At 41.3% G+C, this 26,459-nt stretch overlaps 1 protein-coding gene across 19 annotated transcripts in view; it reads right to left on the reverse strand.

Annotated features, from left to right (window-relative positions):
- Positions 1 to 26,459, reverse strand: part of IPCEF1 (interaction protein for cytohesin exchange factors 1) — a 172,277-nt gene that overhangs the window by 72,454 nt on the left and 73,364 nt on the right. For 11 of the 19 annotated variants that reach the window (XM_069598752.1, XM_069598766.1, XM_069598757.1 and 8 more), the window contains 2 exons: positions 9,021 to 9,060; positions 8,233 to 8,402 (listed from right to left, as the gene is read on the reverse strand). In XM_069598752.1, the coding sequence (XP_069454853.1) occupies positions 8,233 to 8,402; positions 9,021 to 9,060 (210 nt within the window). Of the gene's footprint in view, positions 1 to 8,232; positions 8,403 to 9,020; positions 9,061 to 17,688; positions 17,873 to 26,459 lie in introns of those variants that run through there. The other 8 variants (XM_069598760.1, XM_069598764.1, XM_069598761.1 and 5 more) reach the window with 3 other exon arrangements.

The following is a 26,459-nucleotide window of genomic DNA, read 5'->3' on the forward strand; positions in this document are numbered from 1 at the left end:
ACTCTGATGCTGGGAGGGATTGAGGGCAGGAGGAGAAGGGGAATGAGGATGAAGGAGAAGGAGACTGAGGATGAGATGGCTGAATGGCATCACGAATTCAATGGACGTGAGTCTGAGTGAACTCCGGGAGATGGTGATGGAGAGGGAGGCCTGGCGTGCTGCGATTCATGGGGTCACAAAGAGTCGGACATGACTGAGCGACTGAACTGAACTGAACTGAACATGTATCTATTCTGTTTCTTAGATAAAAAATATTTTACCAAGGATCAAAAGAAGAAACCCTAGAATTAAAATGGGGAGATCTATATATCACAGTGGATTTCTTCTCAAACTGATAATGTTTAGCTTTTAAGCAAAATAAAGTGCCGGTTAATGTAAAACTCAACCACAAAGACTTGAGATTTTTGTTTTATGAAAACAGAGAATTGAAACTCTTTTATGCCATCAATGTGTATTCGGAGTCCATGAACCAAGCTCTGCTTTTACTTAGGGACAGAATGTTTTCCTGTCAGAGCCCGTTCTTCCCATTTCTTGGTAGAAACATGGTATGGGGTGCATCTCTTGGCTTCCTGCTGGTGCACAGGACGCTCCTGCACAGCCCACTTGCACTGCCTACCAGCCCTGCTCTGACATGATTTCTCCTGGTTCTGTTCTTCACTCCACATCCTGTACTTGATGGGAGTATGTGACATGCTGCTCTGACACTATTCCATTAGTGTTGTCTTTATACTGGTGCCCTTGCTTATTGCAAATGTCACTTACAGCAGCAGTTTAAGGGGCTCTGCTGGGCTGGAGAAACCGTGCATTCAGGAGGCCTGTGTGCAGCGGATAACAGACCATGCCTTATGAAGGCAGTCAGGAGACAGATCTGTAGGTTTGCTTCTCCGCCTTCTGATACCATGAGCTAGTGGGAAAAAAGGTTTAGGGGGTCTTAGTGTGTTAATGGGCTTCCCAAGTAGCTAAGTGGGTAAAGAAAAGGCCTACAATGCAGGAGACACCAGAGATAATGGGCTCGATTCCTGGGTTGGGAAGCTCCCCTGGAGGAGGGCATGGCAACCCACTCTAGTATTCTTGCCTGGAGAGTCCCATGGACAGAGGAGCCTGGCGGGCTATAGATACTAAGTCACAAAGAGTCAGACACGACTGAAACGACTGAGCACAGCACAGTACGTAGCCCCTATATTACTGTGCAGTTGGTATTTTCACAAGCCAATTTCATGAGGTCACCTTCAGACTCAAGTATCTGCAGTGGCTCCCTACTGCCTACTGACCAAATCCACATTCCTACCATGTGCATTTAGGGCCACACTTGCTGCTCCTGGCTCACCTCTAAACGGGGAGGTCATGTAGCCTGACACTAGTATTGGTAGATCTTATTCCGAATTCCAGTCCTACCACTTATTCCTTAAGCAGGTTTGAGCAAGTTACTTAAATTCCCTGAGCTGCATTAAATGCCTTGAAAAATGGGAATAATAAACTCTATCTTGCCAGGGTTTATGAGAATTCAGTATAATGCCTAACACAATGGGTTGGCACAGTTCATTTATATTTTCATTTCTTTGTTCACATCAGTCCCCAGACTGGAATGCCCAACCTCCTACCCTCTGTCCTTAAAAAAAAACAAAAATAATAAAAACTGTCTTCCAAGGCTGATCCTAAGAAAATCTTCTCCATGAAGACTTTCTAAATTTACTGCAATCCACAAGAATAATCTGTTTTTGTTGGTGAAAATTATGTTTATCCAGTAAAGAAGGCTGGCTTCTTTGACCAAGGAAATCACACAGCTTTGGAAAATGAAGAGATAAGGGAAAACACACCTTCCTAGATAGAAAGGGAGAAGAATCTTCCAGGAATAAAAGTTGCTTGGGAGAACTCTCCCACATTCAACCCACAATATTTCCCTTTGCCCTGAATTTTATAGAATTCATCTGTATTGCTCACTCTCAGAGCCATTTTCTTCACCAACTTTTCTTTGATCAGGTCATTTACACAGGTCTTTTTGTGTCCACCAGTCTCTAAGCTCTTAATAGAGTAAAGAATTGCAGTCTCTCAATTCATTTATTTGTAATTTATTTGTAATTCTACATTTATAAAATCTACATCTACTAGTTAGTCTAAATTATTTTCAAGTCCTCAAGAAATACTGATGGGAGTATTATATATAAATATATATAAGTATATATAAATGGGTGGGAAGGTGGATGAATGGAAGGATAGATGATAAACTTTTCATGTTTGGCTCATTTAGAAAGAGAATTTTAATATCTGTTATCTGTAATTAATATTAAACTGTGCTGTGTAATTAAAGCCTAAATTGTTTAGGCAATGCCTCCAAGTTTTATACTAGCCTAATGCATATGTTCCCTTGATGAATTTTGATAGCTCACATATGCTCTTAGATAAAGTAAGAAGATATGCCATCAAAATGATTAAATGCTCTGAGTAGAAACGTTTAAGAACCTCACTGATTTTAAGTGGGTTATATAACAAAATAATATATATAATATTTACCATATGATCAGTCTTGGGTATAAATAAAATCCACAACAAATTAATGAAGAATTCTTAGAAAAGAAAAATAAGTTATAGCAGAAGGGGAAATCTAAAAGCTGAAAAAATGTACTTTTCACCAATAAGTAATCACATCTTTAGGACCTATCCTGTCACTATTTCATAGCAACACGCCTGAAAGAAAACAATAATTCAAAACTTTGTCTGTCCTCCTCCAGAGAGAAGATGCTGATCCCAAACATCAGTCTTCAGACGTGCCTGGAATCCAGGTGAAAAGCTCGAGTGGAGGGGATTCCCTGGGAAGTCTTCCTTCTCTCTTTCAACATTTCTGCCCCAACCTGGTGATCTGGATCAATAAACCCTTGTTTTCAGCCAGAGGCCATGGTTAGAAAGAATCTAATAAAATAAACTGTAATAAGACATTAACAAAATGGGAGCAAGCAGCTGTGTGGGACCCATCTGGGACCATGGAAACCTAGCAAATCTCAAATTGGATCTTGTCCTGTATTTTTAAGAACAGACGTGACTAGGTGTGACTATTTTTTTTAATAGATGTTATTTTACTGGAAAATTATTTTCCATCAAAAGTTGTCTTTACTCTCCAGCCCATTTCTCAAAACCCCCACAGGTAAGATAAATACTGGTGATTCCTAAATCTTGTTTATTTATAAAATCAACAAATACAACATGAGTGCCTAGTAAGTGTCAGACACTGCCTAAGGGGCTAAAGATATACTCAGTCTTGCTCTACAGAGATTATTATCAGTAGTGGAAAACAGCAAGACTAACGAGATGTACAGTCTTCCCTGGTGGCTCAGACTGTAAAGAATCTGCCTGCAATATGGGAGACCAGGCTTCAGTCCCTGAGTTGGGGAGAAGCCCTGGAGGAGGGCATGGCAACCCACTCCAGTATTCTTGCCTGGAGAATCCCATGGACAGAGGAGCCTGGCAGGCTACAGTCCACGAGGTCACATGGAGTCAGACATGACTGAGCGACTAAATACACACAACAAGATGTACGAAAGAGGAAGATAAGTGTAATAAGTATTAAGCATAGGCTTCCGTGGGCATAGGAGAGGTGGCCTAATCTGGGTCAGAGGAAAGGTAAGGACACTAAGTGAAAGTGAAAGTGAAGTCGTATCCGACTATTTGTGACCCCGTGGACTGTAGCCTACCAAGCACCTCTGTCCATGGGATTTTCCAGGCAATAGTACTGGAGTGGATTGCCATTTCCTACTCCAGGGGATCGAACCTGGGTCTCCTGCATTGTAGACAGACGCTTTACCTTCTGAGCCACCAGGGAATTCAAGGACACTAAGTGGATCAGCTACTCAACCTAAAATTTGATTTAGGAGAAGTAAGCTTGATGGGATTGAGTGGGAGAAAGACTTTACAGGATGAAGACAAAGAGTTATCTGAGCCAATAAACAGCATATGCAAACGCTTACAGAGAGAGCTGGCATACATGCCATTAATAAAGAATTAAAATTAGTTCAGCAGTTGCAGCTTGGGTGGCAGTGTAGAGGGTGGGGAGAGTAAGACAGATTATCAGGAGATTATCAGGAGCCAGGAGATTATCAGGAGCCAGGAAATGAACTGGCACTTTAGGGGTAAGGAAAAGCACTTGTGTGGATTTCAATCCAGGATTTGAAACAGCCTGGATTTTTAAGGCTGTTCAACTTGAATATGGTTTTGTGAAACATGGCATAAATTCTTGTGTGCAGCATGAGATTCTGTGCGAGTAAGATGGGGTGTGAAAAGCAATAGATGAATGTCTGGACTTGACCTTTCTCAAGAAAATCTGCGTAGCATTTTCTAAAGCAGCAAAGAGCGGTGGAAGAAGGAAGTACACCATGTGTCGGTTTCTAGGTACTGACAATAACAAAACCCCGAGAGAGGTGAGGGTGCTGTCTCCTCAGGTTGTCAGGTAACAGGAGAGACAAGCAGAGGGATGCCACAAGAGCAGCATCTTGCCACAACTTGCGCATAAGCCCAGCCTCACGTTTCACTTCCAGAGTTGCTCCTTCTGAGCCCCTCTGAAGGCAGACAATAGCGGGACCAAGCTTATCCTGGTCCCTGCATGGAGTCAGGTTGGCATAGGACAAAACCTGGGGCTGAGAAGTCTAAGGGGCTTAAGGGGATCTGTTTTACCTCCGTTAGGACTCTGATCACCTGGAGAATGCGCGTGAGCTCCCTGAGTCTCGGCCTTCTCCCAACGTTCAAAATATGGTGACAAAGTGCTACTTCAGAGGGTGTTTTGGAGGAGTTAAAAAAAAACATGTAGGAAAGGTACCTCAACTCTCCCTTGGCATTTGGCAGGCATTTGATTTGATAAGAGGAGGCTCTGGCTATGAAACCATCAGCTTCATTACCGTATGAAAAAGAATGGGTAACAGGGAAGGTAGAAGAAAAAGAAGTTTCTTCATAAGGGATAGATGCCTTGGGAGCTACTTGATTGAGTCTGAATTCCTTGAGTCGCCTAAAGTAAATAAATGTTCTCAGCCTGAGGGTATGTGTTTGGCTCTTTCTTCACAGTTGATATTCACATGGATGGCAGGACTATGACTCTTAAATCAAGTATTCACTGAGTAGACTTTTTTCCCCAAAACAAACATATAATTAAGATGTCAGGGTGTATGTGTGTGTGTGTGTGTGTGTGTGTGTGTAGAGATGACTCCTCTATAATACAGCATAGAATTAGGGAGCTGAAAGTGTTGTTCTGTTATATACCACTAGCTGAATAGGATAATTCTCTGGCCAGATAACAATAAGTTTATCTCCATTCAGTGTTGCTAATCTACTTCTACTCGAATTCATAATTTGCTCCCTGAGTATTGCTTTATGTGTTTGTATGACAGCAACTGAGGACAAGGGGCCTCAAGGGGGTCTGATGGTCCCTCCTTTTTCTCTTTCTCATCAAGTCTCCGTCAACAGTGCTGGTCCCTATGGAAGCATGAGATTCCTAATGCCTAAAATAGGTAATTCATTGCTCCCTTAAGAGAAACAAGCCAAATGAACTGATGAAGCCAAATAAGCCAACTCTGTAACCATGTGTGGTTCAGAGGGGATTCAATTCTATGAAGACAGGAACAGCACCAAGAACATATTGGAGGAAAAATGCAATTGAATGAGGAAATTAATGCCAGGCTTATATCTGAGCTTTTTTACTTCCCACAGATGTGCTACGCTCCATCAGCACCCAATCTTCCCAACAGTCTCAGAAAATTCCTAAAGAGCTATTAAAAAGTAAATTAGTAAGCCATCTCATTTTATAAAAGATGCAGACTGTAACTTGCCACAACTAGCCAAAAGCAAAAGCCTAAAACATTATAAATGAGAAGCAGAAAATTACATTAACCTTAATTTATTAACCTTCATTAAGAAGGAAGCTGTATCACTTACAATAGCCAAGATACGGAAACAATCCAAATGTTCATCGATGGATGAGTGGATTAAAACAATGTGAGCATGCTGCAGTCCATGGGGTCGCAGAGTCGGGCACAACTAAGCGATTGAACTGAACTGACTGAGATACGTAAATAATAGAATATTATTCAGCTATAACGGGCTTCCCTGGTGGCTCAGATGATAAAGAATCTGCCTGTAATGCAAGAGACTTGGGCTCAATCCCTGGGTCAGGAAGATCCCCTGGAGGAGGGATTGGCTACCCACTCCAGTATTCTTACCTGGGGAATCCCATAGACAGAGGAGCCTGTTGGGCTACATTCCATGGGGTTGCAAAGAGTCAAACACGGCTGAGCCACTAACACACACACACATTCAGCTCTAAAAATAATGAAATTCTGCCACTCGTGAAAACGTGGATGGACCTTGAAGGCACTATGTTAAGTGAAATAGACAGAGAAAGATGAATACTGTATGCGCTCACTTTTATGTAGAATCTTTAAAAAAGAAATAAACCTAAGCTCAAAAATGCAGATAACAGATTGGTGGCTGTCTGAGGTGGAGATTGAGGGGTGAGCAAAAGGGCTGAAGATACTAAAAATACAAACTTTTAGTTATAAAATAAATAAATCATAGGGATGTAATGTACAATACTGTGACTATAGTAAATAATACTGTATTGCATATTTGAAAGTTTAAAGTAAATAAATCTTAAACTTTCTCATTAAAAGAAAAAGAAGAAGAAGAAGGAAGCTGTATTTGTTTAGGAAAAATCCCTTAGGATAGAAGGTGAGAGCCCAGCCCAAGGTTGCCATAATTTGGATAAAACCATTTCATGCTGGAGGAGATGATGAATGTACCCAGGGGAGGAGAACAAAAGAGAGACAAAGGAGACAGTGGAGGATTACGTATTCTGCAAGGTGGTTCTTACTTGTGAACCTCCCAAATCTTTAATAAAATTGCTAAAACTCAAAAATATAGACTTTTATAAAACTCAGTGAAGAATTTTGTACCAGGTTTTGGGTGAAACCAAAGCAATAAACTTGGGAGCAGGAGACAGAGGAGGGGGTATACAGAGTCTAGGAGCACAAGAGAGGGAGCCGATCCCAGGGCACTGGAATTGGATTTGAGTGCAGTTTAACCAAACCCTTACAGGATAGGTCTTTGGGTCACGTGGATACACAAGTTTTCGATTAGTGGTCAGTGAACGTAAATTTCTTAGCTGAAAATCTCACCTTCTAACCACACAGGGCACTTATTTTACATTTATAAAGTTATTTGCCCTAAAGCTCTGTTGCTCAAGAGATGGGCATATACAAGACGTTTTAAAAGAATGGTGTCAGATAAAAAGAACTGTTCTGGCTTATGGTCAATTTCTAAATGATTTCTCCTTAATAGATTAAAGGACATCCATTGCTGACCTTCACTCAACCAAAACGGGAAACAAGCTTTCCTGAGATCAGCAATTGGCTACTTGGGATTAGTGGAGAGAGTTCTTCTGTGAAAGGTCTCTGCTCAATATTCAACAACATCATTGTTTTCAGAATGCCTCAAGCGAGGAAGGATCAGCACACATTTTTTTTTTTTAATTTTGATCATCACACATTTTAACAATAACTTTATTTCCAGCCCTTTCCAACAGAAAACTCGCCTGCAAAATAGATCTCAAAAGTACACTGCCTATTACAGGATAAATTAGGCAACTTTCTTATCAAGACTTGTCCAAGGATCATTAGCTTAAAGCCATCGGTGTACATGCCGAAGAACAAGAGAAGACACTCAGTGACACAATGTTGGCACACAGGTTAGAGGTTCCAAAACCAACCCCTGCCCCACCCCATCCACACAGAAGGTCAGAAGAAAAGAAAATAATGGAGGAGGAGAAATGAAAACAGCTTCTGTGGACAGAATCAGTTTATACCCTCAACTTTTCTTAAAGTTGAGACCCTTTTTTTAGTAGAGATCTCAGCAATGTCAAGTGTCCATAGCAAGTGTTGTCCATGAAAATCCTGAAATGATTAGCATCTCTTATGGCAGAGTAACATTCACAGGCCCCTAAATCCTCCTTCAAGACGGGTATACATTGGGATGCTCCTCTCCAAGCAAAGATTAGTCAAGCCGGGTGGTTTTCTCCTTCAAGTACAACAGAAAAACCTACATATCCACAGAAACAGTTTCTAGAGATTTATTGGTTTATTTGCTCTATTCCAAGTCCCCAAAATTGAAATGATCTTTCCCATAGGGACCACCTGCTCCATCATGATCTCTGACCCACCCTTTGTTGAAGACGGAAGAGGAAGAAGAGAGTGGACTCACCAGCTGATTGCTGTACCAGTACAGCGACGACCCCTTCAGGACCACCCAGAACTTTTTCCATTTGTTGCCTAGGAAAGTTCCTTTCTCCTTTTTCTTATAGAGCCACCCTTGGCAGTCAGCATGCCCCAGGTCTTTACACGATATCCTCCTTCGACTCATGCTGAAAAAACCTGCAAACAAGTACATGAAAAAGTAGGTAACGTCGTATCCTGATTTATAAGACAGAGTGAAAGGGAACTGTACACTGTTTACCTTCAGGAAGTTGCATTTTTGTACCAAGATTTATGCAAAGTAAATGTGAAAAATAAAGTAATTTATCAATTTTATTTTTAAACATTCATTTGGTGCTTAGAAGGGACAAGATCAAAGAAACAGTGAGACACATGCAGGTGTTAAGTCTAAGAACATTCTTCAGTCGAGTAAGTTGAAAACACGAAAATCATGATTCTGGCAGGCACATCACTGCACTAACCAGCTTGTTTCAACAATAATAGCAAGTTATGCAAGAGATGGAAAAGGGTTAATGCCCACCTAGAAATACAGCCACTTGCCGACTCAGTGCCAGTCTTTGTAAGCTCTATTGACATACCACTGGGGATTAATCCAAATGAACAGCAAGCCATCATTTCTTAAAATCGATCCAAAAACCAGAACCCCACATTAATCTGCCATCCACGTCCTGGTATTAGCATTAAGACAGACAAAAATCGGATCCCAAAGAAGACATTCAGGAGAACACGACACTCACATACACAAATAGGGGATAAAGAAACAAAAGATCTAATTACCTTGAGTTTTCTTTCTCTGCTTCTGACGCAAGGGAACCTGCTGGAAATGCAGGAAGGAGAGAAAAGAGGAAATTTCTGATTGTGTTGTAACATTTGTAAAGAGAGAAGGAGGGAGGAGGTGGCAGTGTTTATGAGCAGGATGGAAGCTAAAAAAAAAACTCTCTAAGCAGAGCTAAAGGGGCGCTTACTAGCTGAGGCACAAAATGTGCTAATTAGAATCAATAGACATTTAGCTGCACCTGAAAAAATACGTAACACAGCATTTATCACTAATGTTTCCTGTTTCCACCCACAACCACCTTTCTCACTACCACTTTAGTTATGACAGGATAGCATTCACTCAAGTTCTTAAAAATAATACAAATATCTCCCCTTTTATTTTTTGTGAGAGAAGGAAAACTTATAGCCTGCTTTATTTTGTGCCATTTCTAAAGAGCAGCAACTATATAAATAAACCTGGAAAACACCCATTACAATCTCACAGGACTACAGGTTTACATCAGACTACTAAATTCATGGTCCTGCTACCTCCACCAGGTTGCATGTAAACCACATGAATTAAACATCCCAGAAAAAGAAGTTCCACAGCCTCTTTTGGTGCGGTGTAAGTACCTATCAACCCTCCTTATTGGGAAATTCTGATTTGCAGCCAGGTTTCATTCACATATTGTCTTATGGAAGATAAATTAATTACCAATTTCTATTTTATACTAGCTCTTCTAAGATTCAAATTAGAAAAAAAGATACTATATCTGAAATGCACATTTTTTTCACAGTACATTTGAAACAATTCATGTAAAATCATCAGACTATAAACAAAAATAGAAAAAAAAAATCTTTCAGCTGGCTGTGTGTGTGTGTGTGTGTGTGTGTGTGTGATTTTTTTTTTCCTCCATGATATCTAAGCTGAATTCAGTCAGGGTTAAATGACATAATCTTCTAAGTGAATTTAGAAAAAAAATGTACATAATCGAAGAGGAGTTCTAAAAATTGGTATGCAATCCTATTACAAGATCTTATAAAGTTATTCTAGATGCAACTGGCTAATATCCTCTGTATCTAACTATTGCTCTAATGATTACAATGGTTCTATTATATGTTTGAAGAGGGAATATGACAGAGTGGAAGTAAGATGGGATTTTTAAATCCAGAGACCTGAAATCAACTTACAGTTGTTGTAATTAGTAGCTGTGTTACCCAAGGAAAAGTCAGTTTAGCACTCAAAACCAACTTGCTTCATTTGTAAAATCAAGATATTTGTAAATCCAATCCCAGAAGTCTCAGAAGTATTTAATATGATTGTACACAAAAATGCACTAAAAATTAAAAATTCTTTATGTATGCACTGTAATATTATATGACTATAGATATAAACAAATTTTTCACATAGAATAAACAAAAATTTCCTATCAAATTTTAGGATAGGCAGGATTTGTATTTCTCTGAGATGTACGTCTCTCATCATTTAACTTCAGTGATGAAGTTAAAGTGCCTTAAACTATATTTCCTGAGAAACTTCATACTGACTTTTTATTTTACAAATATTAGAATAAAATTTTATCCTTGAGGAAATAAATCATTCTTTTGAAAAATGGACATGACAAAGGCAATATTTGCCCTAAATTTTAGGCAGGAGAAGACATATTAGAGTCATGACAGGCAACTAAAATTTAGGCATTTTTGACCAAGTCATTCCCACTTCATAAGATATCTCCCACACTGACCTGCATCCTGATCTAAAATTCCCACTCTTCTCTCCAATGTTCTTTCTCCTGGGGTTTTTTCTACATGCAATTTTCTGAGTTCAGCAAAGCCCATTAACAAAATATTTTAACCCAAATATATTGTTCACATAATGTATTTTATTTCAACAGCTAGAACTTAGCTGACAGCCAGGACTGAAAAAGAAGAGGGTAAGTCAATTTAGACAGTGGGAATAACTTACGAGAATCTGGGGTCCAGGAGACCCCAAGAAGCTCTCAAGACAAATTAAGAACCACAGGGGAGTAGGAAGAAAAGGGAAGTGTAGACAGAGGCAGTCCTAGACCATTCTGGCGCATCTGAACAAGGTCAATCACATTAGCTTATACAAAAACAGCTTAGAAAAGAAGAGAGAGTAGGAGAGGACGCTGTAGGATCCATGAAGGGAGGCACCCCACGCTCCATCCCTCCTGACTGGGAGCAGGTGAATCTCCTCCATCCATCAATTATGGGCTAGTACTCTTGCCTGGAAAATCCCATGGATGGAGGAGCCTGGTGGGCTGCAGTCCATGGAGTCACAAAGAGTCGGACCCGACTGAGTGACTTCACTTTCATTTCACTTTCATGCATTGGAGAAGGAAATGGCAACCCACTCCAGTGTTCTTGCCTGGAGAATCCCAGGGACGGGGGAGCCTGGTGGGCTGCCGTCTATGGGGTCGCACAGAGTTGGACACGACTGAAGTGACTTAGCAGCAGCAGCAGGCTTCCCAGGTGATGCTAGGAGTAAAGGTATCTCCTGTTACCAATGTAGGAGATGAGACATAAGAGACATCGGTTCAATCCCCAGGTTGAGAAGATCCCCTGCAGGAGAAAATGGCAACTCGCTCCAGTATTCTTGCCTAGAAAATCACATGGACAGAGGAGCCTAGTGGGCTACAGTCCATAGGGTTGCAAAGAGTCTAACACAACTCAAGCAACTCAGCACAGCACAGTTTGGCAAGGTCTTTCCAGTTCTACCATACAAGCTGATGGCTGGTTCTAGAGAAAACCCTCTATCAAACTGCACCCTCTGTCTCAACGTGGCCCCAAAATAGGCCTCAGTCTGTGCTAGATTCTTGCACCTGGACTAATGAGAAGTAGGGCTCTAGGCTGGACAATACCTCAAGCAGGGTGAGCACCAAAAACCGAGAGGACTTTATTCAGACTCTTTTTTTTTTAAAACGAGGGGAAGGAGTTTAGTCATTGAGTCAGCGCTACCCCTCAGACAGAACTTTTCCTAAGGCAAATGATCACAAAATCTGTATAAGTGTTCAAACTGTTTTCCCCAACCAGAAGCTGAGCTTCATATTACAGGAACGATAAATTAGCGGGAATTGCATTTTCACTTGATCAACATGAACTTGAAACTTAAATTGGTTTAGATGAAAGAATGAAAACAATCTTGAGAACTTTAGTAAGTTTGAGATATGTCTAACTCCTCACAACAGGAAGTGGAACCCACGAACTCGTCAGTTTCAAAAAGATCTCACATGTGGTTTATTCCACTAGATGAGCAAGAAAAAGCCAAGCAAACAGTGAGCATTTTATAAAACTATTTTTTTTGATAGGGAATTATAACCATTATAACAAATGTATGTGTAAGTATGCTCAGCCATGTCCGACTCTTTATGACCCTATAGACAACAGCCCGCCAGGCTCCTCAGTCCATGGGATTTCCCCAGACAAGAAGACTGGAATGGCTTGCCATTTCCTGCTCCAGGTGATCTTCCTGACCCAGGGATTGAACCTGTGTCTCTTCATAACAAATATCTGAAGCCTCATAAGGTATTTTTCTCACAAGATTTTCTTCCTATTGGGATATGGTAGGGAAAACGAAATTCTGAATTTGCCCTAATTTGGCTCTAAAATTTGAGGAAATTTTTCTTTTAAATAAATATTTCCTTTTCATGGAAAAACACTATTTTTATTTTACTTTTTAAGTTGGGGGGGGGTAAAAAATTCGCTTGGTCATTAATCACTCAAAAACACATGCTGTATAAATATACAAAGGAACCAGTGTAAAATATACAAATGGACCTCCTCTGATATTGAATGATGGTGTTCACATCCAAGTTAAGGGTAATTATTATACTGATTTCTAATTTATATAGCAATTAAATCTTAAAAAGCACAATTTACCCATGACATATTAAAATTCACCACAAAATAGATTGTCATTACATCAAATTTCACAATGGTCTCGTCTTAAAATTATACGGTGATATGCTATGATGGGTCCTGATTTTCGGCATTTTCCCAAGTTCCATGGTATAAACCCTCACAGCATTGTCGGTTTTCAGCTACTAATACTTTAGGTGGCCAGCAGCCTGAGCCAAAGGACACAAGCAGCCTCAAAGCTCTAGGGTAGTATTAGTCACTCAGTCAGTCTGACTGTTTGTGACCCCATGGACAATAGCCCACCAGGCTCCTCCATCCATTGGACTTCCAGGCAAGAATACTGGAGTGGGTTGCCATTTCCTTCTCCATTAAACAAGCCACAAAAATTCCTGAATTTTTTAGGGCCAAGCCAGCTCCAGCTGATAAAACCATTAGGGAGCTTCTCTACAAAACACCTTTCCCCCTACCCCCAAAAAAATCTCTCCTTTTTCCTGGCAAATTAAACTCAGTTTTGTAAAGAGAATTTTCAAGCTTTAAATATTAAAATTTCACCTGTAAAAATACATGAAAGACTTGCTACTTTTTTCCAGAAGACTAGCCACCTTAAATATTACAAGTTAATATGAAAAGAAACCCTCTGATAGTGAAAAATGAAGATAGATCCGAGACTTTATAATAACAATAGACAATAATTGAAAACAATGATAACCACAAAACATAAAGCTTATAGTGTTTGCCAGGGTGAGTCTTTTCATAAATACCTGGACTGAATTGTCACATTTACAGTTTAGATGTTATTATAACGCACATTTTACAGAGAAGAAAATTTTTTAATTAATTTTTATTGGAGTATAATTGCCTTACAGTGTTGCATGAGTCTCTTGCCATACAGCAAAGTGAATCAGTCATATGTAGACGCACATCCCCTCTTCTGTAGATTTCCTTCCCACCACTTAGGTCAGAGGAGAAAAGTGAAGTAAATCAAGATTCAGTGTTTTGCCCAAAGTCACAAAAGGAAACAGTAAAATACATACATTTATTTCAAGAATAAAATTCACAAAGTAGTAACCTTTAAGGTATTTGCTTTGGTTGTTGATGTTATATAAAGTAAGAGGACTGAAAATCGGGAATTGGAGTTTGAGGAGAAGCTGGATGCAATGGCACTTTCTACACTGAGAAACTGGAGAAATAAAAGAAGAACTAGGGAGAAGAGAAAGGAGAAGAAAAAGAAGGAGGGACAAGGAGAGGAGGGTGAGGAGGAGGAAGCTAGAAGGTGTAAAGTGAGGGAGAGAAACGTGTCAGGGAAAGAGTGTCTAGCTTAATCAGTGGATAAATGACAACAATATAGAGAACTGTGGTGCTGGAGAAGACTCTTGAGAGTCCCTTGTACGGCAAGGAGATCCAACCAATGCACCCTAAAGGAGATTAATCCTGAATGTTCATTGGAAGGACTGATGCTGAAGCTGAAACTCCAATACTTTGGCCACCTGATGCGAAGAGCTGACTCCTTTGAAAAGACCCTGACACTGGGACAGATTGAAGGTGAGAGGAGAAGGGGATGACAGAAGATGAGGTGGGTGAATGGCATCATTGACTTAATGGACATGAGTTTGAGTAAACTCCAGTTGTTGGTGATGGACAGGGAGGCTTAGCATGCTGCAGTCCATGGGGTCACAAAGAGTCAGACAAGACTGAGTGACTGAACTGAACTGATAGAGAACATGGCTTAAGCAGAGAAATGACAACCCACTCCAGCAGTATTCTTGCCTGGAGAATTCTATGAATAGAGGAGCCTGGTGGGCTACAGTCCATAGAGTCGCACAGAGTCAAACACGGCTGAAGCAACTTAACACAGCAGCATTTATAAATATATACATATATATCCAGAGTATACATATTGAGTTTGATGTATATAAGACGCATGGGAAAATAGCATATATAGTATTTACGAGTCTAGAGATGTGGGAGAAGTCTGGAATAAAGGCATAAAATCAGGGATCATCAGCATATAGAGAGTAGAAATCTTGAGTTTGGGTAAGATCACTCAGATGTATAGGATGTAAAAGGATTGAAGTCAGAATCCAAAGGAAGACCAATGCGTTTACACAGAACGAACAGGAATGGAGACTGCCAGGAGACGGAGCAGACAAGCAAAGGGAAACAAGAAAATCAGGAGAGGGATTGTCGTGGAAGTGAGGGAAAGACTGAAGGGAGAGGTGAGCCAAAACCATCAAACACTCACCAGTATAAAAGAGAAAGAAGAAAGAACTAGAGATCTTGGCAAAACATTTTCATTGTTGTGTTGGCTAGAAAACAAATTTCAGTGGGTTGGGGAGGAACGGGAATTTAAGAAGTTAACAGAGCACTAAACACTAGTCTCTCCAGGAGACATCATCGTAACAGGAGTCCTAGAGCCAAAAGACAGAGGTTGTTACATGTGTTTCCAAAACTATGCTCCTGTGCTTATAATCTCTCCTGCAGTAAGCTATAGACAAACACTTGTTCACTGATAGTGGCATGTTGAAGTTGAAAAGCCATTTAACTACAAGATATCAGAAGTCTCAGCTGTTCATATTCTAACTCCCTGAGTATACATTTCTTACTTCCTTCTTTTCTTTCTTAGTTTTTACTTTATTTTTAAGGGAATGAAATATGAATACATGATATACAACTTCCCTTTTCCATTTCCCTCTCATTCACCCCAGGTTACACTAAACTGAATGTGATATTTATCATTCTCATGCAACTTTAGTATTTATAAGGAGCATTTAACAATACCATAAGCAATAGCATTAATGGTGGTGGTGGTTTAGTCGATAAGTCGTGTCTGACTCTTGTGACCCCATGGACTGCAGCCTGCTAGGCTCCTCTGTCCATGGGATTCTCCAGGCAAGAATACTGGAGTGGGTTGCCATTTCCTTCTCCAGGGGATCTTCCTGACCCAGGAATCGAACCTGGGTCTCCTGCATTGCAGGCAGATTCTTTACCGATTGAGCTATGAGGGAAGCCCTAATAGCATTCATGGAGGTGTTTAATTTTCAGTATTGTATTTTTGAGATTTTTTTTTTCCATGTTGGGATAAGCAGTTGTAGTTCTACGACAGCACTACAGTCAATGAAAATACCATAGTTTATTTATCCACTCACATATTAACCCATATTTAATATGTAATTGTGCACTGCCACAACATTGTTACAATTATCAACTTTGTATAACTTCCATTGTACAATATGATACACATGGGCACATGTGTCCATGGGCTAGAGTATTTACCTGAGAGTAGATTGCACGGTCATAGGATATATGCATCCTTAATTTTTTGGATATACCCTGATTGCTCCCAAAGAGTCCTACTTATCATCCTTCTTGCAATTAAGAAAGAGCTTCTCAGGTAGCACTAGTTGTAAAGATACTCATAGGGGAGCAAGCTTCACTTGGACCAGAGGAAAACTACTTTCTGCCTCCAGATGAGGCTCCCATCAAGCCGTAGCTTCAGTCTTGCTGCCCCTTTTCATTTCTGATCCACAGAGATGAGCACTGTGTTTTTGAGCCTACTGTGCTTTTCTTGTGTTCTACAGTTTTCTCTTTATCACTGAACTCTGTATTGACAGCAGAGAGGAGTGTCTACCCGTGAACCTGCAGGACAGTGCTGAATGGAAACCAATCATTTCAAGTATGAGACCCCACCTTGAAATCACAATTTAAGTGACAAACGAGTCACTTTCCACAGTGGTTTCAATATACCACCAAGACATCTGTCCAGTTCCTCTCCTGGCACCCTAAACTTTTCTTTTATCCCACAGAAATGCCAGGCACTTTAACAATTTCATACATTTGAATACTTTATTCTCTTCCCCTATTTTTCATCTGCTTAACACTTACCCTTCCTTTCAGACCCAGGTCAAATGCCATCTCCACCGTGAAGCCCTCTCTGACTTCAGAAGGCAGTGAGCTCTTATAATAATCTTATATTCACTCAGGGTTATTTACCTGTAGTCATTGTAAGAACTGATTTCTATTATTTCCCAAAGATCTTCATGGTAGGTATTGTTTTTACCATTTCACAAAGAAGGAACTTCCTCTTGGTGTGGTAAGTAACCTCCCCTCAGATCACATTGAGGTAGCAATAGAGCCAATACTAGACCTAGCCATTCTGATTCCTAAGTCTGTTGTTTAACTCGAGGCTACTCTACTTCTTCTGTCTTTTTTATTCCACAATGGTTTGCTGATACCTCTCCTCTCAAATGGGTTGATAACTTATCTGTTTACAAATCTGAGTGGTAACACGGTGGTGACATAATCCATCCAGTGGTCCAAACCAGCAACTGTGGTTAATCTCATATAGGCTTTTCTTCCATCCCATATAATTACTTAATCACTTCCTCTGTTAATGCTGGTTCTTAAAGTTTATCAAATTCCTTTATCAGCTCTAGGAATCGAGCTCTGCTTAGATCGAACCACAACTTCAAAATAGAATTGACATTCTTGAACATGCCATGACTTCAAAATCTAGCACCTAGCCCAATGCCTAACACACAGGGAACACTTGATAAATATTTACCAAAAGGTTAACTGTGTCTTATGTCAACTTTTACTTCCTATAATGCCTTAATGATAGTGCCTGGTACAAGTGGAGATTTAACAAATATCTGGAAAGCCATCTAGTGTTTGATTACTCAGAGCTGAAAGTACTTCCACAAACATCAGCAGAGAAAAGCAACATCAAAATTGCTCTGCATTCTTCTCCCACAGAAAGCCGCATACATAGAGAAAAGCTCCTGGGATCAACTGACACTAAGTTTGAACCCACCTGGAGAGATGACCTTGGATGACCTTCTTTAAAGGTAAAATGGACTTGTGCTGGACAAACCTCTTGTTGTTGTTCAGTTGTTAAATGATGTCCAACTCTTGCAGCCCCATGGACTATAGCCCACCAAGCTCCTCTGTCCATGGGATTTCCTAGGCAAGAATACTGGAGTGGGTTGCCATTTCTTTCTCCAGGGGATCTTCCTGACCCAGGGATCGAACCCTTATCTTCTGCATTGGCAGGCGGGTTCTTTACCGCTGAGCCACCAGGGACCAGAACAACAGGAGACTGAAGCAGACAAATCTCTAGCTCGCTCACTCAGTCGCTCAGTCGTATCCAACTCTTTGCGACCCATGGACTGTAGCCCACCAAGCTCCTCCGTCCATGGGATTCTCCAGGCAAGAATACTGGCGTGGGTTGCCATTTCCTTCTCCAGGGGACCTTCCTGACCCAGGGATCAAACCCAGGTCTCCCACATTGCAGGCAGACGCTTTAACCTCTGCACCACCAAGGAAGACAAATCTCTACTTCAAGCTAAAATACTACCGCCTGAAAAACCACAGTAGCTTTCTTTGGCATCCTGCTTTAACCATATCCTCCAAAGACTAAGAATCTGGAACCCAAGAAACAAGAATGCATGGGGTAGAGAAGAGGTGCTGGGTGGAGGGACACAAGTCTTCCAGAGGTAGCCAACGAGCCCCGACCCTGTCATCTTTGCCCAGGCAGCTGTCGTGTACTTCTCCACTCCAAGTCCTACCTGGGACAGAAAATATGCACAGCAGCTTCCTGCCTTCAAAGCAGCATTGGCACAGCCAATTCAACACAGAGTTCTGTTGATGGAGCCTAAAAAGCAAGCTGCCAACATTTCAGCTCTTTCCAGTTGAACAAAAAGGTGGAAAAGAGATTCTTCAGTTCATCCCTGAATATTTCCACATCCCTGAGACACACACCACGGGCACAGAGATGGAGTGGGGGGCGGGGCAGGGCAGGTTCCCAAGGGGGCTGGAATCACGTGGCAGCTGTTCCTGGCACACAGTGCACAGAAGGACCAGGCAATACACATTCTGTGAACGACGTATGCAGAGTTGTTTTTTTTTTTTTTTTGTAAAGCACACACATCAAGGACCAATTTGCTATTAGATTGCTGCACAGATGCAGTCCCAGCAACAGGCAAAAAACCCAATGACCACAGTACCAGAAGTAAGCATCCATTCACATTTGGTGAGCTTGTCCTCATCAGCAGAAAGACTGAGCCAAGCAACTGTGATTTCTATGCTGCTGCTGCTGCTGCTGCGTCGCTTCAGTCACGTCCGACACTGTGTGACCCCATAGACGGCAGCCCACCAGGCTCCCCCGTCCCTGGGATTCTCCAGGCAAGAGTACTGGAGTGGGTTGCCATTTCCTTCTCCAATGCATGAAAGTGAAAAGCGAAAGTGAAGTTGCTCAGTCATGTCCGACTCTTCATGACCCCATGGACTGCAGTCTTCCAGGCTCCTCCGTCCATGGGATTTTCCAGGCAAGAGTACCGGAGTGGGTTACCATTGCCTTCTCCAGATTTCTATGCAGAGACTTTCATTTCAGGAAGTTTTCCCTTGGCATTTCTCTTTTCCAGGAAACATTTAGGGAAGGAAATTTATTTTAAAATTTTTTTGAGAAAACACTGTCATAAAGTGTTGATCTAAGAGAACTGTGACATTTCTTCCCCACTCAAGCAATCCCTGAAAGCAATTCTTGAAAGCTTTAGGTAAAAGAATTGTGTACAACGGTAAATGAGATATTGTGCCACATTCCCTCTGAGCCTTGTCATCCTTAAATTAAGGCTGCTTTCCTTCCTTAGCTAAAATGCTGTTACTAAAATCTGAGACTTTAGTAATCAAGCCTTTAAGACTCATATGCTAGTCGTTATTATTTATTTATCTATTTATTTTAATGAGAAATGAATCACAAAAGAAAACTAAGCATACTGATTTAGTGTATAATGCTGAATGACCACAGTATTTAGTTGCTGTTGTTTAGTTGCTGCTTGCTGTTGTTTAGTTGTTAAAGTCATGTCTGACCCTTCTACGATCCCAGGGACTGTAGCCCACCAGTCGCCCCTGTCTCTGGGATTTTCCGGGCAAGAATACTAGAGTGGGCTACCATTTCCTTCTCCAGGTGATCTTCGTGACCCAGAGATCAAACTCCAGTCTCTTATGTCTCCTGCATTGGCAGGCGGATTCTTTACCACTGAGCCACATGAAGAAGCACAGTATAATGTACGGAAAGCCTCATAAGAACTACACAATGGGTGTTTAATGATTGTACCAAATATAATCATAATGGGTGGAAATTTCCCTAAAATCCCTGACCCAGATCCTAAAGGTGTTATGCCAGCGCTTTCTTTCAGGTCACAAGTTGGTAAATTATGGTTTCTGTTTATTCAACCACCCCTTACTACACAGTCACTTAGTGTCAAGGACCAGCAATTCAGTGGCAAGAAAGTTTTAACATAGCTTCCAGGGAAACACAGAAGAAAGAGAACTGAGAAGGATAAAAAGGTCTCACCCCATCACAGCGCTTACCTAAAACTGAGGAGTCAGGGCAGGCCCTCCAGATAAAGACCTATGCATAAGAGGATGCGGTACGGTAATGCAGGTACAAGTCAGGAGGCATGGACCACAGAGGACGGCAGGTTTGGGGGTGGAAACCATGTTCAGGGGGGCTGAGTCACATTACAAAGGGCCTTGTAAATTATGCTGGAAAGTACAAAGTTCATCTGAAAGCCAATGGAAGCCATTGAACAGACGGAAAAAGAAGAGTAGAAAAATCACATCTACGTGTAGGCAAATTCACCCTGGCTGTCGTTGGGCAGGCAGAGGTTAGTTGAGGGGAGGAGACAAGGGCAGAGACAGGCAAAGAGCCCAGTGAGCAGGGGGAGGGCAAGTGCTGTGAAGATGGGGAAATATTGGGCTGTTGTTACATCTTCTGGAAAAACCTCAATAGACTTTTTGGTCAACCCAACATTTAGGTGTTAAAACAGACAGAACTTAACGAGTTAATCTTTTTGATTCTGTGTGAAGCTTTAGCTTTGAAAATCCTGCTGCTTCCCTTCAGAGGAGAGAAAATCAGAGGCAAGACAAAGATACTATCAGATAACAACAATTCAACAAAAAAAAAAGAACAGTGTTTTTTTTACTGCGCACATAATAAAATTTCAAATGCGTAGAGTCTAGTTTCTTGAACTAGCATTATTTACATACCACTTCAATGATACCTATCATGTTGGGATCAATAAAAGTCCCTTAGAAGTATCACCCTGCCCCCACCAGGTGGCCGGCTCCTCCTCTAAGTACCCCAGTACCAAGCACAGAGCTCAGCACAGGCAGCTCAATACATGTTAGTTTAGTGGAAATGAAGGGTAATTTGGGATGTCATTAGGTCAAATGTGTCAGGCCTACCAAAACCACCTAGCATAAAAATAGGTCTCTGGTGCTACATATTATTTAGAGAACAAATGACAGCAGAAAATGGAACTAATTTTCTGAATGGAAAGATAAAGTAGAGTAACCACTGAAAAGCAGCTGGAAGAAACGTTTGAGAGAGATATTAAGCATTCCCAGCCAGACACCGGAGAAGGCACTGGCACCCCACTCCAGTACTCTTGCCTGGAAAATCCCATGGACAGAGGAGCCTGGTGGGCTGCAGTCCATGGGGTCACGAAGAATTGGACATGACTGAGCGACTTCACTTTCACTTTTCACTTTCATGCATTGGAGAAGGAAATGGCAGCCCACTCCAGTGTTCTTGCCTGGAGAATCCCAGGGACGGGGAAGCCTGGTGGGCTGCCGTCTCTGGGGTCACACAGAGTCGGACACGACTGAAGTGACTTAGCAACCACTGAAAAGCAGCTGGAAGAAACGTTTGAGAGAGATATTAAGCATTCCCAGCATTCCCAGCCAGACACCGGAGAAGGCAATGGCACCCCACTCTAGTACTCTTGCCTGGAAAATCCCATGGATGGAGGAGCCTGGTAGGCTGCAGTCCATGGGGTCACGAAGAGTCGGACACGACTGAGCGACTCCACTTTCACTTTTCACTGTCATGCAGTGAGAAGGATATGGCAACCCACTCCAGTGTTCTTGCCTGGAGAATCCCAGGGATGGGGGAGCCTGGTGGGCTGCTGTCTATGGGGTCGCACAGAGTCGGACACGACTGAAGTGACTTAACAGCAGCAGCAGCAGCCAGACACTGATGGCTGTGAGATAAAAATAACAGGGAAACTGACACACAAGGAGAACTGAGCTGATTCAGTCTAGGGGCGGAGGATGATGGCTCATGAAATGAGAAAGCCCCAAAAACAGTTCCCACCAAGAAGAGAATCCACTTGTGCCCAAGGGAACCAAAGGGGAAGAAGGTTACATATTACAGCGGTAAAAACCGTAGATTGGGAGTTCCAGAATGATACGTGAGTCCTTGGGTAATCAGATCTGCCATGTTTGTTCAAAAATCCAAGGCCATACTTTTTTTTTTTTTTAAGACGTGGAGATTTTGACTTGTTTCAACTCACCATTAAATCTCAATTCCTACGTAGTACAGTGGCTGACACATAATAAACTCAGGAGAGATAATCAGTGAACATTAAATGAATGTTTCAATGAATCAATTTATTCATTTGAAGTCCTTAGGTGCCCTCATTATCTTAATTTCCATTTCCTCTTAAACATATAAGATGAACTCCTTCCAGCTGGAAGATTACTCTTTTTTTTCATCAGAATTAAACCCTGCATCATCTTTCTTAAGGATTCAACAGTCCTAATTCTTTCTTTTCATGCCATTTTCCCAAATAACACATACACATGCTTATAATCACATGCATTTTTTCTTTTTAAATTTCTCATAAATTTTGGATACTCTAAACCTGAGACTCCCTGATTCTGTCTTTATAAATCTGTGACCTCTGCGTGCTTTTGCCCTTGATCATAAGACCCTCCTTTAATATCCTGTACACACAGCTTTGATCTCACACAGAATGATCACTGTTCGTTTCCAAGCAAACTATTCAATATTATAGTAATCCAACTCTATGCCCCGACCAGTAACGCTGAAGAAGCTGAAGTTGAACAGTTCTGTGAAGACCTACAAGACCTTCTAGAACTAACACTCAAAAGAGATGTCTTTTTGATTATAGGGGACTGGAATGCAAAAGTAGGAAGTCAAGAAACACATGGAGTAACAGGCAAATTTGGCCTTGGAGTATGGAATGAAGCAGGGCAAAGGCTAATAGCATTCTGCCAAGAGAACATACTGGTCATAGCAAACACCCTCTTCCAACAACACAAGAGAAGACTCTACACATGGACATCACCAGATGGTCTACACCAAAATCAGATTGATTATATTCTTTGTAGCCAAAGATGGAGAAGCTCTATCTTCAGTTCAGTCCCTCAGTCGTGCCCGACTCTTTGCGACCCCATGAATTGCAGCACACCAGTCCTCCCTGTCCATCACCAACTCCCACAGTTCACTCAGATTCACGTTCATCGAGTCAGTGATGCCATCCAGCCATCTCATCCTCTGTCGTCCCCTTCTCCTCCTGCCCCCAATCCCTCCCAGCATCAAAGTCTTTTCCAATGAGTCAACCCTTCGCATGAGGTGGCCAAAGTACTGGAGTTTCAGCTTCAGCATCATTCCTTCCAAAGAAATCCCAGGGCTGATCTCCTTCAGAATGGACTGGTTGGATCTCCTTGCAGTCTAAGGGACTCTCAAGAGTCTTCTCCAACACCAAAGTTCAAAAGCATTAATTCTTTGGCACTCAGCCTTCTTCACAGTCCAACTCTCACAATCATACATGACTACTGGAAAAACCATAGCCTTGACTAGACAGACCTTAGTCGGCAAAGTAATATCTTTGCTTTTGAATATGCTATCTAGGTTGGTCATAACTTTTCTTCCAAGGAGTAAGCGTCTTTTAATTTCATGGCTGCAGTCACCATCTGCAGTGATTTTTGAGCCCAAAAAAATAAAGTCTGACACTGTTTCCACTGTTTCCCCATCTATTTCCCATGAAGTGATGGGACCGGATGCCATCAGCAAAAACAAGATCGGGAGCTGACCTGGCTCAGATCATGAACTCCTTATAGCCAAATTCAGACTGAAACTGAAGAAAGTGGAGAAAACCACTAGAACATTTAGGTATGACCTAAATCAAATCCCTTATGACTATACAATGGAAGTGAGAAATAGATTTAAGGGACTAGATCTGATAGACAGAGTGCCTGATGAACTATGGATGGAGGTTCATGACATTGTACAGGAGACAGGGATCAAGATCATCTCCAAGAAAAAGAAATGCAAAAAAGCAAAATGGCTTTCTTAGGAGGCCTTACAAATAGCTGTGAAAAGAAGGGAAGTGAAAAGCAAAGGAGAAAAGGAAAGATATACCCATTTGAATGCAGAGTTCCAAAGAATAGCAAGGAGAGATAAGAAAGCCTTCCTCAGTGCTGAATGCAAAGAAATATAGGAAAACAGTAGAATGGGAAAGACTAGAGATCTCTTCAAGAAAATTAGAGATACCAAGGGAACATTTCATACAAAGATGGGCTCAATAAAGGACAGAAATGGTAGAGATCTAACAGAAGCAGAAAATATTAAGAAGAGGTGGCAAGAATACACAGAAGAACTGTACAAAAAAGATCTTCATGACCCAGATAATCATGATGGTGTGATCACTCACCTAGAGCCAGACATCCTGGAATGTGAAGTCAAGTGGGCCTTAGGAAGCATCACTACAAACAAAGCTAGTGGAGGTGATGGAATTCCAGTTGAGCTATTTCAAATCCTGAAGGATGATGCTGTGAAAGTGCTGCACTCAATATGCTAGCAAATTTGGAAAACTCAGCAGTGGCCACAGGACTGGAAAAGGTCAGTTTTCATTCCAATCCCAAAGAAAGGCAATGCCAAAGAATGCTCAAACTACTGCACAATTGCACTCACCTCACATGCTAGCAAAGTAATGCTTAAAATTCTTCAGCAATACATGAACCGTGAACTCCCTGATGTTCAAGCTGGTTTTAGAAAAGGCAGAGGAACCAGAGATCAAATCGCCAACATTCACTGGATCATGGAAAAAGCAAGAGAGTTCCAGAAAAACATCTATTTCTGCTTTATTGACTATGCCAAAGCCTTTGACTGTGTGGATCACAAGAAACTGTGGAAAATTCTGAGAGAGATGGGAATACCAGACCACCTGACCTGCCTCTTGAGAAATCTGTATGCAGGTCAGGAAGCAACAGTTAGAACTGGACATGGAACAACAGACTGGTTCCAAATAGGAAAAGGAGTACATCAAGGCTGTATATTGTCAACCTGCTTATTTAACTTATATGCAGAGTACATCATGAGGAACTCTGGGATAGAGGAACCACAAGCTAGAATCAAGATTGCCGGGAGAAATACTAAAACCTCAGATATGCAGATGACACCACCCTTATGGCAGAAAGTGAAGAAGAACTAAAGAGCCTCTTGATGAAAGTGAAAGAGGAGAGTGAAAAAGTTGGCTTAAAGCTAAACATTCCGAAAACTAAGATCATGGCATCTAGTCCCATCACTTCATGGGAAATAGATAGAGAAACAATGGAAACAATGGCTGACTTTATTTTTCTGGGCTCCAAAATCACTGCAGATGGTGATTGCAGCCATGAAATTAAAAGACGCTTACTACTTGGAAGAAAAGTTATGACCAACCTAGATAGCATATTCAAAAGCAGAGACATTACTTTGCCAACAAAGGTCCATCTAGTCAAGGCTATGGTTTATCCAGTGGTCATGTATGATGTGAGAGTTGGACTGTGAAGAAGGCTGAGTGCCAAAGAATTGATGCTTTTGAACTTTGGTGTTGGAGAAGACTCTTGAGAGTCCCTTGGACTGCAAGGAGATCCAACCAGTACATCCTAAAGGAGATCAGTCCTGGGTGTTCATTGGAAGGACTGATGTTGAAGCTGAAACTCCAATACTTTGGCCACCTGATGTGAAGAGCTGACTCATTGGAAAAGACCCTGATGCTGGGAAAAATTGAGGGCAGGAGCAGAAGGTGACGACAGAGGATGAGATGGTTGGATGGCATCACCGACTCCATGGACATGGGTTTGGGCGGACTTCGGGAGTTGGTGATGGACAGGGAAGCCTGGCGTGCTGTGGTTCATGGGATTGCAAAGAGTCAGACATGACTGACTGACTGAACTGAACTGAACTCAACTGACACACAGCTTTATATCTAATCCTAGCAAAAATTTTCAATTGCAGCACATTTATTCTCTTAATTGTTCTTCCTTATCTTCACTGTGAATATTCATATTTCTATTATCAAACACACACCCATTCATGTGCAAAAAAATCAGACTTCCTTCTTTCTGCAAGTTTTAGATAGTGAATTTCTAGGTTGCATAAGTGACTATAATTTTCATTTTTAGTTTTCTGCACCCTTGTCTCCCAAACTATCCACCATTTTACATCATTAGCAAAGATTTCCTCAATTACAAGGAGCATCAAAACAAAAGTGCTCTTTGCCTTCTCTCTCTCTGGAATATGAAATTGTTATCAAGCAGAGAATTAATATGTTGTCCTGCTTTATAGTAAAGTATCTCTTCCAGGAGCTGTCTAGTTCACTCAATTTCTCTGTCATTATAATACAACTTGCCTTGACATCCATTTCTTAATATGTACCAGGAAACCACTATCCACGTTCCCTATTTGGCAGGAAGTCTATACTATATTTTCTCAACACCCCACTTCTGCTT

The sequence above is a fragment of the Ovis canadensis genome, chromosome 8 (assembly GCF_042477335.2).
Source record: "Ovis canadensis isolate MfBH-ARS-UI-01 breed Bighorn chromosome 8, ARS-UI_OviCan_v2, whole genome shotgun sequence".
Lineage (NCBI taxonomy): Eukaryota > Metazoa > Chordata > Mammalia > Artiodactyla > Bovidae > Ovis > Ovis canadensis.